The sequence below is a fragment of the Opisthocomus hoazin genome, chromosome 4 (genome assembly GCF_030867145.1).
Source record: "Opisthocomus hoazin isolate bOpiHoa1 chromosome 4, bOpiHoa1.hap1, whole genome shotgun sequence".
Lineage (NCBI taxonomy): Eukaryota > Metazoa > Chordata > Aves > Opisthocomiformes > Opisthocomidae > Opisthocomus > Opisthocomus hoazin.
Window position 1 is genome coordinate 25,371,828 of NC_134417.1, and position 14,496 is coordinate 25,386,323.

General features: G+C 39.3%; 1 protein-coding gene across 1 annotated transcript in view; it reads left to right on the forward strand.

Annotated features, from left to right (window-relative positions):
- BCHE (butyrylcholinesterase) overlaps positions 1–13,758 on the forward strand; it is a 36,145-nt gene extending 22,387 nt beyond the window's left edge. Inside the window, exons 3-4 of the mRNA XM_009939999.2 lie at positions 2,258–2,424; positions 11,273–13,758. Of these exons, the coding sequence (XP_009938301.2) occupies positions 2,258–2,424; positions 11,273–11,400 (295 nt within the window). The 3' untranslated portion in view covers positions 11,401–13,758. The remainder of the gene's footprint in view (positions 1–2,257; positions 2,425–11,272) is intronic.
- The last annotated feature ends 738 nt before the right edge of the window (positions 13,759–14,496 follow it).

Consider the following 14,496-nt stretch of genomic DNA (forward strand, 5'->3'; position numbering starts at 1 on the left):
CAGGGCACACCTTCAGGTCCCATCAACAGTACTGAGGTGGGCAAAACTGGAATGCACTGAAGACATGACTGAGTACTATCAGAAGATGAAAGAGCAGAGTTTTGAGGAATTGATAAAGATGATAGGATGGAGGTTTCCATGAACATTTTGAGCTTTATTACAATAGAAGCAAGTTCCTATAATCTATCAGCAAAGATTGTCCATCCAGACATAGATGGACAGAGACAAGGTTGTGCAGTGTAATGGATTCCCTTCTGTTCAGTAAAGATATTCTCAGAATACTTTTAATTTTCTCTACGAATATTAAACTGAGATTGGTGCAAAGAACATGGAATTTTACAGCTTATTCTGGGCACTGCACTTCTCCTCATGAAGTTATTAGCAAGAAGGAATGAACAGTAATTGTGATAGAACAATGAGGTTGTAATCTTAACTTGTTCTTACTGGTTAAAAATTATAGTCCTGTGCTCTCTGTTTTGCTGTAACTGGGAGCTACTTTTTAACTTGGGCAATTTTCAATAGTGGAGCTAAGAAAGAAATTACTGGACATTTCTTTGAATAGTAAGCGTCCTAGAAATGCAGAGAGAATGTTGTAATCAACAGGTTCATGTATTTCAAAATGCTGTGTTCATCTGACAGCTCTTTCAATCATTTTTAGTAAAATACATCTGTAGCCATTGTGTAATTCCCCCCCACATCCGTAAATTGTAATGTGGAATGTCATGATTTATTTCATAGTACAAAAGCTATTAAATGAATACTGACAGTACCATTAGCGTTCTGATCTTGAACTGAAGTGCAAGTCAGCTCTGCTTAAGTCATTCTTATGAGCCACAAATAAATCTGCAGTTAAAAAGGGTGCCCATAGGTTAATCAGAGCTGAATTAGTAAAGAAAAATTAGTAAAGTAGTAAGCAATTCTAGCATCATTTCTGTAAGCAGCCAAAGCCAAAGGCTGCTGAATACTAAAACATGGGCTGAAAACTTGATTCATTCTGAATGAACGGAGAGATATCGACATTATTCTCGCAGCCAAATCTTTTGCTCTGACTGCTCCCACCTACACCCAGTACCTTGTTCCCACTCCTGGCAAACAGAACTCATGCGGGCTCCACACACTCTGGACTCCTCTTGGACTGCTGCCTTCCGAGAAGGGTCCTGGTGAAAAGTAAAGTAGAGATAAACAAATTAACTTAGCTAACACTGTTCTTGACTTATCCCACCAAGAATCAAATACTGTTGTTCTGCCCTAAACCCCAGATTCCTTGATATCAGCTTCTAGAAAAGGAAAGGAGTCCTTCTGCTCAGACTGCAATAAGATGTTTAAGTTGAATTCTTAACTTCTTCTGAGCTAATGATGATTTGTGACTGTTTAAAGTCTAAAGTCTACTTTTTCTGGAAATCATATTGTTTCATTTGTTCCCTAATGTAATGATCCCCATTTTGTGGTTCTTCTACATACTTCAACCAATTATTTTTTCTCTAGTCACAAGGATACAACTTCTTGTTCTTTCTGGAAGCAAAAAAACTGGATGTCTGTCCCTAGAACATTATGAATTCTGTTGTCTTATAAATATTTGTCACCACTATTTTAATACTAACAACTGTGATCCTTTAACCTGCAGATCTCGTTTTATAAAGAGCCGAGCACTCTGCACCTCTTCCCAGTGTCCAAAACGTTTGAGATTGTTCCTGTTTGGTGTCCTGCTCACGGTGCTTAGCATACTTCAAGGAGGAATAGTTCCTTCTCAATGAGGAACCACTGTTTTCTCTCACAAGAGATCTCTCATCCACACTTTAGACATTACTTGTACCTTTACTTGCATTTTTATCTGAGCTATTTAGTCCAATCTATTTGTCTATCTGAAGGGATCAGCAATATTTAAACTAAAACATAAACCACTTAACATCCCAGACTGGTTGGTTGGTTTGTTCTTACATCAGCCATAATAATTTACAGCTTCTATAAGAATCTCCAGATTCAACTAGTGTAGTTTGTGTGTGGTCATTTATTAACTTTTTTTGTCTTGGGTGAAACCGGAACACACCAAAAGGGGAATATAAATAATTTTCTTTTTCTTTCCAATGAAGTTAAGTCAAGTTTACCTTCCCTTTTTCCCCCCCCGTTACTTACAAAAGTATACTTAAGTATGTTAGTTTGGAAATACTGAAGCTGAACTAACCATTAATAAAAAAAAAAAAAAAGGTTAATTGATGCACTGGTTCATTCCAAATGAAATGTTGCTTTTCTCATTTAGAACTCCAAATGGGACTCTGATTAATGGAATAAGATGGCCAGTCTTCACGAGTACTGAACAAAAATATTTGACATTGAATACTGACTCTTCAGAGATACTGACAAAATTACGTGCTCAGCAGTGTCGATTCTGGAATGCTTTTTTTCCCAAAGTCCTGGAAATGACAGGTAAAAATGCTTTATATAAAACTTTCATACTAGCATCATTTGCTGGATATTAACATGATATTTGAGTTTAAAATCTTTACCTTCCTATGTGTAACAGAACTTCCATGAGATGTTCAGATGTTGGACAAAACTGCCCATGCTCGAGGTGAGGGCGTACCCTGTTACATGCCCTGTGCTTCTGGCCATGGGCTCATCACCCTGTAGCATGCCAGGACAAAACCCGGGGACAGGTCAAGGTCCACGACTTGTGCAGTGTGGAGCTTCTCTGCCCCAAAGCACAGCTGCAGCCACAATGTGAGACAATATGAGGATATTAAGTGTGCTGCTGCTGTGAAAAGGGGACTCTGTTCTACATCACACGTGCAAGTGCTCTAGAGTGTCACCAAAGACAACCAAGAAATTTCAGGATTTGCCTATGCAAAATAGAACTGATTTGTGCCTGACTGTATAAATGTGTTTATCAGATTCCACTACCCAGAAAAATATAACAGGCTGTTTGAAACTCTAAACTTAGATGAACACAAAGAACTTAGATTTTCTTTAGAAACCTGATGCCACTGTTTTTGCAAAGTCCACCAAACAGACCAAGCCTCTGTTCTTCTGGACTTTGAAAGGAATTGATTTCATAAAGTGAGTTTGCAGCTCTGGAACTGCATTCTACAGTTTGTCTGGAGGAAAAAAAAAAATCCCATTTCAAAAATAAAATACACTTTTAAAATGTTAATTAGTAATTTACAAGCTTTCTGTAAGTTTCAGTCTGAATGTTATTCTTAAAAATATCTGAACTCCCATGGTGCACAGATGATTCTTTCTGAAATAATTTATTCCTTCCTCATTTGAGTCTATAACTGTATTATGGCTCAACTTTTATCCCCTCTTAATTCAATAGCTGTTTTTCAAATGAAGCAAGAGAAGCAAAATTATTAAGTAAAATGACAAATTTATAAAAGCATGCTCTGATTTTACAATTGCAGTATGCCAAATTATGTAAGGATTTGAGGGAGCTTTCTCAAATTCTGAGAAGCCCTTTATGCTGAGCCAGCAGAACTGAACTATTTTACAGATTTCTTTAATCTGGCTGTGAACCCCTATTGAGTAATGTGCATCTTACAAAGGGACTATGCAGAACCAAATGCTCTGTAGCAGAGCAGAAGAGAGCACATCGCCAGACAGTCCAACACACCTTGGCAGGACAGCAGACTTGCTTTGCATGTTCCTGTGGTGTGAAGGACGACAAAGCAACACTCTGATGTATTTATGTCTCCTGGCAGATCCACTTTGCCATATTCAATAATATACAACATAAATTTACATAATTTAATTAAAAGAAATTCCTGAGCATATTCTTAGCAAAAAGGGAAAGAATCATCGTGCCTGGATCCTTATGTAGAAATGAGACAAGAATATTGTCAAGAAGTAGTGCTACTTTGTCATGTATCTACATCTGTCAGTCCTTGAAATATTGTAACACACATCCTATGTTTTTATATTTACATTCCCTATAAATTCTTATACAATTTTAACAAAGAAACCTTTAATATTCTGCTTACAAACATGATATAGTACTTTATAATGCAATAATTCTTTTCACTGAAGTATTATTTTGCATTTCCCATCTCCTTTTATGCCCAAAGGACAGTACATGCTGCAAATAAGGATATTTCCTCATTTTCTGAGGGTCTACCTTTTCTATTACTTCTTCCATTGAAATATTCTTAGAAAGAGAAGGTTGCTTTGATATGATATAAGGTGACAGAGAACAAGAAGAAAGGAAATTTTATGCTATCATTGTCGCAAGTTATAGCTGAAGTAGGGTTCAGATAGACAAAGTGGAATTACATCAATTGGAACCTGAAGATGATGATCAGACCAACTTACTTTGAAGAATTTGCAAGGGGATTTCTCACCATGCCAGGTGGTCAGAATTTGACATGGATGTGCTTGGTAACAAACCACTTGTTTAGTTACATATCCGTTCCTAGCACAAGCCTTGCTACCCTTGAGATCTTATCGGCATGTAATGGCCAGCTTCAATTGCCTTCAGCACCCGAGCAAGGCTGTTCCCATGACAGGCTGAATAAGTCAAGTTCCTTGAGGCAGTTAAATATGAGAGAGGAAAATGTTTAGTCTTTGCCATCTTTATGGTTAGATATATTCCATTTTCCTCGAGCAACCAAATTGGATACATTGCAAAAAAATTGTCATGGTTATGGATTGAGAAAACTAATAAGAAAAAAAGCCTTACACGCTAACGCAACAGTAACAGTGGTATATAAAATACTGTCCTTTATCACTCTGGAGTACATTGTATGATTTTGGAAAATTTCTCAATGTCTTCTTCTGCAATTTCAATATATCATTAAAGACATGAGTCATAACATGAAGTTTAGCGTCCAGCTTGATAATAATCACTAGACAGGTAATCTGGACCTAGTCATGCCTTATGTGGGCTCTCAATTCCAACTAGACAATTTCTACACAGATTTAAACCTTATTGCGAAGGCACTGAGTATACCCTCTGTTCCCACTTACCCCAAGACAAGCCGGGAGCATTCAGCATTTAATATTTCATTCGAGGGCATGAGCACTGGGAAGATCACCAGAACTTTTTCTGATGACTGCTTCTAAAAGAAACGCACCAGAGGGACAGTAAGCAGTGAGCAACTCTTAAGTAGCTTTCAGAGCAATCATATGTTAATTATAAAAGCATCTGTGTTAGACTCTACCTCCTTAACACAATCTTTAATGCATCTAAAGCTGTAACTATTTATTATGCCTGTTTTCTCTTGATTATAGAAAGCCGCAGGCAGCCAAGCTTTCCATTTATTGCTCCATTACTATTTTAGTGTGCCTAATACATATAATACATATTTTTCTATTTTATATTACTGCATCATTTATCATCTATAAGGAAAGTAAACATTAGAGTAGGAAATATAAATACATTGTATTTTAAAACAACCCTAAACAGATTTTGAATATGGAGGCAGAGAAAAGTTCTACCTCTTGACCAGTGAATAACAAAAACAATTGTATTTGCTGTGATCCTCCAAACAGTATCTGGATTCTATAGAGCTAAATACTCAGGGTAGTAAGAATATTAAAAATGTGACTAATTAGAAAATTCACTATCAGAATTAGCTTTCAGTTTCCACAGAGCTAGATGCTGCACTCATTATGCATGCAGAAAAGTGAACTAGTCAAAAGTAACCTCACCAACAATACTGCACCTACCAGCAAAGTAAGATTGTACTCAGTGCACCTAAGGGCAATAAGCTATGTAACTTAACAATCCGATTTCATCCTAACTACAGTACCTTGCATCCCAGGTCATAGGGGAGATAATAGCCCTTACAATATTTCATCTCCCAGAGAGCTCTATTTGATCTTGGAAGAAGAATATAAAAAAAAAGTTAAGAAAATTGGAAGTCCTTAAAATCACATACAAAAACAAATATACTGTTGTGGTAAAAAAAGCACTGATATTCAGGGTGTGTGATTAAACAACATTGAATAGAGATACTGAAATGTGGAAACTGTTTGTTTTCTCCTCTCTGAACATAGGTGTAGAAACTACCTCCATGAGAACCTACACCACAGATAAACTTGTAGCATTTATCATACTAACAAACCAAGGAGTTTGCAGGTACCTGCATTTATGAGATGTTTGAGGACAGAAATATTATTTCTAATTTGGCATCTCATTAATTATACGATATCATAACAGCTATATGGCCTTTGTCCAAATCTTCACGTTAATAAACAAAAATATATTTAAGATTAGCACTTTATTGGCACATCTAGCAGTTCAACAAATGATAGTATGGAGATAAATTTAACTTTGCTACAATTCCATTAAAGTAAGGGCTGTATGCCTTTGTAGAAAGAAAAGGAATGACAGGATGTGAAGGTTGGAGGTAGACTCGGCTGCAGTGACCATGAAATGGTCGAGTTCAGGATCCTGCGTGGAGGAAGCAGGGCGATAAGCAGGATCAAAACCCTGGACCTCAGGAGGGCTGACTTTGCCCTCTTCAAGGAGCTACTGGGAGGAATCCCGTGGGCCAGGGCTCTCGAAGGCAGGGGGGTCCATGAGTGCTGGTCGCTCTTTAAACAACACTTCTTCCATGCACAGGAGCAATGCATCCCCCTGAGAAAGAAATTTAGCAAAGGAGGCAGGAGACCTGCATGGTTAAACAAGGAGCTTCTAGCGGAGATCAGGCAGAAGAGAAAGGTCCATGGAATGTGGAAAGAGGGACAGGCCACTTGGGAAGAGTACAGAAACGTGGTGAGAGCATGCAGGGATGCGACGAGGAAGGCCAAGGCTCACCTGGAATTGAAGCTGGCAAGGGATGTCAAAAACAACAAGAAGGGCTTCTTCAACTACATCAGCAGCAAAAGGAAGGCTAGGGACAACGTGGGGCCGCTGCTGAATGAGGCGGGTGTCCTGGTGACGGAGGATGCGGAGAAGGCAGAGCTAATGAATGCCTTCTTTGCTTCAGTCTTCAGTGCTAAGACTGGCCCTCAGGAATCCCAGGCCTCGGAGGTAAGAGAAGAAGCCTACAAAGAGGACGATTTTCCCTTGGTCGAGGAGGACTGTGTGAGGGATCACTTAAGTGATCTGGATGTCCACAAATCCATGGGCCCCGATGGAATGCACCCACGAGTGCTGAGGGAGCTGGCGGATGTCATTGCTGAGCCACTCTCCATCATCTTTGAGAGGTCCTGGAGGACAGGAGAGGTGCCCGAGGACTGGAGAAAGGCCAATGTCACTCCAATCTTCAAAAAGGGCAAGAAGGAGGACCCAGGGAACTACAGGCCAGTCAGCCTCACCTCCATCCCGGGTAAGGTGATGGAGCAGCTTATCCTGGAGGCCATCATGAAGCAAGTGGAAGAAAAGAAGGTTATCGGGAGTAGTCAGCATGGATTCACCAAGGGGAAATCATGCCTGACCAATCTGATAGCTTTCTACGATGACATGACTGGCTGGGTAGATGAAGGGAGAGCCGTGGATGTTATCTACCTTGACTTCAGCAAGGCTTTCGACACAGTCTCCCATGATATCCTCCTAGGGAAGCTGAGGAAGTGTGGGCTGGATGAGTGGTCGGTGAAGTGGATAGAGAACTGGCTGAATGGCAGAACTCAGAGGGTTGTCATCAGCGGCGCTGAGTCTAGTTGGAGGCTGGTGACAAGTGGTGTCCCTCAGGGGTCAGTACTGGGCCCAGTCTTGTTTAACTTCTTCATCAACGACCTGGATGAAGAGTTAGAATGTACCCTCAGCAAGTTTGCTGACGACACCAAACTGGGAGGTGTGGTAGATACACCAGAAGGCTGTGCTGCCATTCAGCGTGACCTGGATAGGCTGGAAAGCTGGGCAGAGAGGAACCTGATGAGGTTCAACAAGGGCAAGTGCAGGGTCCTGCACCTGGGGAGGAACAATCCCATGCACCAGTACAGGCTTGGGGTGGACCTGCTGGAGAGCAGCTCTGCGGAGAGGGACCTGGAGGGACCTGGGTGTCCTGGTGGATGACAGGTTAACCATGAGCCAGCAGTGTGCCCTGGCTGCCAAGAAAGCCAATGGGATCCTGGGGTGCATCAAGAAGAGTGTGGCCAGTAGGACGAGGGAGGTTCTCCTTCCCCTCTACACTGCCCTGGTGAGGCCTCATCTGGAGTACTGTGTCCAGTTCTGGGCTCCCCAGTTCAAGAAAGATGAAGAGCTACTGGAGAGAGTCCAGCGGAGGGCTACAAGGATGGTGAGGGGACTGGAGCATCTCCCCTACGAGGAGAGGTTGAGGGAACTGGGCTTGTTCAGCCTGAAGAAGAGAAGGCTGCGAGGGGACCTTATAAATGCCTACAAATATCTGAAGGGTGGGTGTCAGGAGGATGGGGCCAAGCTCTTTTCAATGGTGCCCAGTGACAGGACAAGGGGCAATGGGCACAAACTGAGGCACAGGAAGTTCCGTCTGAACATGAGGAAGAACTTCTTCCCTCTGAGGGTGACGGAGCACTGGAACAGGCTGCCCAGGGAGGTTGTGGAGTCTCCTTCTCTGGAGATATTCAAGACCCTCCTGGACAAGATCCTGTGCAGCCTGCTGTAGGTGACCCTGCTTCGGCAGGGGGGGTTGGACTAGATGACCCACAGAGGTCCCTTCCAACCCCTACTATTCTGTGATTCTGTGACAGCTCTCTGTGCTTACACTGCTGAAGAATCCACAAGAACCCCAACCCTTTCATTTTTTTTGATCTGCTCAACTGGGACCTTTCCGAGCACTGAGATACGATTCATTGCCTACTGAAACCTTCCCTTTTCTCGCTGTAAACTTCATTGGGCTTTGCATTAGGCTAATTGGTAATATTATAAAGTTTGGGATTGCCTAAATGACTGCATGTAGCAAAATAACCTGACTGTATTAATAACTGACTTCCATAGTACTGCAGTACGTAGTAGTAACCCAGTGCTCTAAGCTGTAATTATTGGTCAAGTTGAATTCTTTAATTATTTTCTTTTTTTTTTTTGCCTTCTACCTGTCAGCTTGTCTAAATCATGGGTTGTTACTTCAAAGAGATTGACAATGTTGATGATAATGGGATGCATTGACTTGTGACTTCAATTTGGATCTTATCACTGAAAAAAGGAAACAAATGGGAAACCAAGTTCTTATTTCAGTGTTCTCCTCCCTCCTTTTGTCTTTTAGATTCATAATGGTGGTTACTCTGAATTTCTTGTTGTCTGCATTCTCTAGCTGACTCGCTTCTTCATTATGATCTTTTAGAAGCACTGAAATGCCTCATAATTTATACACATCTTCAACTAAACGTCACTGTTCTAGAGTATATGGTAGAAGTATTCCAGTTTCTGAAGACTTTGGGCAGACTTCAGACATCTAAACCTGGTTACTTAGAGAAGATACAGAGAGTTTTTTTTAATTCATAAGTGGGGGCTTTGCCTGGATAAATAAAACTGGATACACATAGTCAAGAATAAGACAAGAAATATGGTTGAGGCAGTTTTCATCCACATTTTTCTCCACATAATACTAGTACCAGTTCATACACTAAATTACCAATCCAGTTGACATATGTGGAAAATTTGGCTTTATCTGAGACCCTGGCTACATATTTAAATTAAGAAAGGTGCAAAGGTGAGTTCTTAGAGTCAGGAAAGCAAAATGTTACGTGTGTCTTCTCCCTACAGTTCTGCAAGTCATATCTGTAGAGCTTAGTAATCAAAGCATGGTTTTATTGTTACCAGTATTTACAAATCCTCTTTGAGTTAACAGTAGTTGTGGCCTGCAGAATAATCTTAAAAATTATCTAAACTTTTCTTTGATCTCTAATGTAATCAAGCTTATTTACATCTTTGAACTGAGAGGAGTGTGGTTTTTTTTTTTTTTTTTTAATATTTTTTCCTATATTTGTTCTTTACAGTTTCCCTTTTGACTACAAGCAGAAGTACAGAACCTCCTCAAGAAAAAGTATCTTGGTTTTATTTCTGGTCTCACTGAAACCAAGTAGTAATGTAAATCTCATTTCAAAGTCTCATTAAATTGCCATCTGGATTTCCAGACCAAAAAGGTTTGGAAAATGTTGAGCTGAACTGCAGATAAGCAACCAAATTACTGGATGCTTCTCCAAACTAACTCTCTGAATCTGTTAACTCTCTTTCCAGAATATTTTTTCTACTGATGTATAAAACACAAAAGTATTTCATTTTCACATAAACAGTTAAACTTGCAGTGCAGGCAGATCATAAAAAAGGGGAAAAGGGTGTATTTATGGAGGGAAAGGGCCTACGCTCTACTGCGGCAGCAGAACATAAAGTCAAAAGAGCATAAAGAAACCATGGAACTGTTATCTCATGAACACAATTACCAGATTTTTCTGGAAGCAAGATATGTCAATCTGGGACACTGAGATAATTAGGTCCAGAATGAATAAAGGCATTCACAGATCATAAATGGCTCCTAAACTTTAAGAAAAAGTCTACAACTGATCCAAAATAGTAAGCCACAGCATGCGATACAGCCTACTGACGTTATCTTTCCTTTAGTTGTTGTATGGGTTGTTCCTGCAAGGTCACTGCATTTCTCCCTAGCGTTAATTACCTTTTGAGACTGGAGGAAGCGATTCCTGTCTCTAAAATACCCTGGGAGCCTTGTAAAATGATATATTTTCATTACTTTTGTCGTCCTCACCCTCTGCTCTGATGCCTATAACAAATTTGGCAATAAATATTGCCTTGGGACACAGGATTAGTCAGCAAATGCTTCATAGGCTAGAATGAAAAAGAAAAGAGAAGATGGTTTCATGTTGACATAGTGCACATTTTACAGTATCCTTCTCCAAACTTGTGCCCCTTACATATTAAACTCCCAGATATATTCAACCGTAGGGTAAAATCCTGGCCAATGACAGTACTGTTGTTTCCTTGAACAAAGCTCTAGCTTCACTGTATCTTTACAAGGACCTGTCTTAGTTTGTGTATCGTCTTCGGGGTATGTAGGTTTCACTGTAGAGTATACTGAACCAGAGTAATATTCTGAGGATTAAAAAAAAAAAAAAAGGTGGCTTCAAAATGACAAATGTGGTGGACAGAAGTATCATCCAAAGCAACAAGTCCATACATAAATACATTTATTACCTTGCGTTGTGCCAGAATGATATCTTTGCTGTCTTTCTTTCCCGATGTAAAGTGTTAACCACTGAATTTTCAGTCATTGCAGGTTTAAGAGGCAAAAGACCATCCTATAATGTATTTGGAGAAAATGACATTGATGATCAAAATTATTTTTCAATTAGCATATAAAGAGATTCAAACTTAGATTAATGTAACCCATTTCGTGTTTTACAGGAAATATTGATGAAGCAGAACGAGAATGGAAAGCCGGATTCCATCGCTGGAACAATTACATGTCAGACTGGAAAAATCAATTTAATGATTACACTAGCAAACAGGAGAGATGTGCAGGCTCTAATTAGTATGTTTATCCTTTCCAGTATGTGCATATTACTGTTCATCAGGCAAATACACAGGTAGCTTTCTAACGCTTCTAACATTAAATACATTATGCAGATTAAAAAAATGTTATGGGTATAATTTTGATTTCCCCAGGTCTTTCATTTATATTTTACTTCATATCTCAATAAACAATACAAGACATCTGTACCCTTTGAAGCTTCACTGTGTTAAATAGGACTATAGAGATTAAAGTCTGAAGATTAATGAGGTACATATCATTACAAAAACTAGCTGCTTAAATTCACACTTCAAAGAAACAATGTAAACTCTTACAGAAAAATTGATTTTTTTTTTTAAATAGAAATAGGACTGTTTTACAGTATTGCCATGCAAAACACAATCATTTTTGATCTTTAACTGCAATGCCACTGCACTTAAACCTTGCTTCAGACATAATTTAATTGACTTAAACATAAAGAGATAACTTTGCTGGACACACCAAATGATATTTGCTTGCTCGACCAAAAAGTTTTAAGACTGCCATTAAAGCCCGAATCACTGCTTCTTTATGGCCATATCTGTAGGACAAAGCCATAGTAGGAGAGTATTCAAACTGTGTATTGAAGGCCTAAATCATGAGCACTCTGTGTGCAAATGCAAAGGTAAAACAAACCAGAAAAAAAAAAAAAAAATGAAGCCTCTGTTTCTGCTCTCCTCATCTTTCAAGGAGCAGAGACCTATAGATTCACAAAGTAATGAACTTGCAGCTTTCTCTGCTCATGCACCCACTGTCTTCTGCTGGTAAAAGTCTCTGCTATGGAGATAAGCTCTAATTATGATATATTTTGTCCATCGTGTTGTCTCCCAGTTGAGGGACATCCCCACATTTACTGGAACATAATGGCCAAATTTTTATACCTGCAGAAATGTACTGATCTGCTTGTTGGCAGGTTGATCAGGAATCAGCCATGAAAGCCATGCTCAGCCAGCTCTCAGCAGGAGCATGGGACCTGGCCAGAAAGCCCTTACTCCTCTTGGAGAAGGATATTACTGTAGAGGGACATGGTGACCTTAGTGGGAAGGATCCAGCTCTTTGACATGGTCATGTGAGCTCCAGTTGCCATGCAAGTAGGTATCTTCTGGATCCCTTTCTATCTAGTCCAGCTGAATCTCTTAGAAGCTTAAAAAAAAAAAAAAAAAAATCCCTTGGGTAACTCTTCTTCCTACTTCCCTGCTTCTGGCTGAGGCCATATGCTTGAATAACACCTTAATTATCTGCTTTTCACTGGTCCAACTGGGAAGACTAAATGTCAAAAATTGGACAAACATAAGGAGCATATAAAAGCAACAACTCATCTCATAAATAAATTATCCTGAACACTTCTGTAAATGTAAAAGCATTTCAGTGCATCTATTTTCTGTTCTACTGGTTGCGAGCTCTTGCAAAATTTCTTCTCAAACTGAGTAGACTGAAGAGATCTAGGTAATGAGCAGAGAGTGTCCTCTTTCTGGCAGTCAGTTCGACTATACAAGATCTCTACACTGAAGGGATTTAGTTTTACAGAAAGGTCAAATTCTGCAACAGATGATGACTTATCTTTTCCATTATTTCTAAAAGAATACAATTGTTTCCTGACTGAATTACACAAAACCATCTTTTAGTACAGTATTTCCAAAGACTACAATCAAACCTATGCAAACTGATCATTTTTGAGCAAGCTGCTTAAAATTTAAGATTATCTCAGATTAAAAATCCCTCTTTATGCAGCACTTCATGTTTATAGCACAGGCAATTAACTAATTACATACATTAACATAGTTACTGCTATTGATAGTTGAGCTGTGTCTGTCTACAGTGCCTTGGCTATTTATTGGATACAACTCATGCCAGTGATGAGCTACTGAAAAAAGAAAAAAAACACAGAAGGATGAACTTTCTGTCCGTCATCGAACCAGTTCTGGCACTTCCCATTTTATTCAAACTGTGTGCTTCGTAGACGTGTTGGGTGCTGATCTGACACAGTGAGCCTAGCAACAACCAAGCATGTTTAAAAGCAGCATTTGTCTCTCTTGATTATCCTTTTCTTAGCTATATTTCACTACCTATCTGTCTAATCAATGAAAAAAAAATCTGAGCTGATTAAAATGCACAAATAACCTTTGGGAAGGGCAGGTTGACGTGCAGTTTATAAAATATTTTGGTGGGAAGGTGCCCTTCGTCTGCATGTGCTGTGAGCTAGGCTGGATAAGGTCTATTTGAAGACTAATATCCTTTCCACAGAATGCATACTATGCCTGTGACGTTCTTAAGAAGGAGTAAGGTTGGAGGGAAGAGGAAAGAAAAGCGGGTTAGAATAAAGGTTAAACCACTATTTGAAGTGTGTTTTTACTGATTTTCTTGGTGTGAATATATTGCTAGCTTTGTATTTTTTCATATGCTGGGAAATACTATCTCCATTTATCATTCATATGAAATCAATATATCATGTAGTCATGTATTCATATCCCACACTTAAGCAAAAACCGGAAAGCCTTAAGTACTTGGACATAAGTGGCTAAGGTAATGAAGAGTGAAAAAAGACGAGTTCACATAGTGGGTAGTTTCAAACTAAAGGTCAAAGCAACTTATGTTGGAAATTGAGGAGACTGTGTCATCGCTTAAAAGGATGATTACATATTAGAGGGATCTCTTGAAGATGCGATGTTGTTAATTAAAGTTTTCTTTTGGCTCAAAAGAGGTAAGAAACCAAGGTTTCTTTGTGAAACTAGAGAAAATGTGTTGATTCTTTCTTATGATTCTTGATGTCTGAAGCAAGAAATCTGAATTTAGTCCCAGAGCTGCTGAAATATTATAATAAAATGAAATGCAGTGCCAACAAAAGTGTTGGCATTAAACCAGTTGTCATTAGGTTTATAAGCTAACAGCACGCTGAATAATTACAGACACTTCACACATATTTTAGAGACAGTCATAAGAGGACTGAAGTCAGAAATTCCAAGCAAAACTGTTTAATTAAAACCACCTATTTTTGCATTTTAAATGTTTCATCTAAAGGCATTCGGATCAGATAAGCTTTCAGTAAAGTTAAGCATTATTTGAGTGAAATCCCATCCGA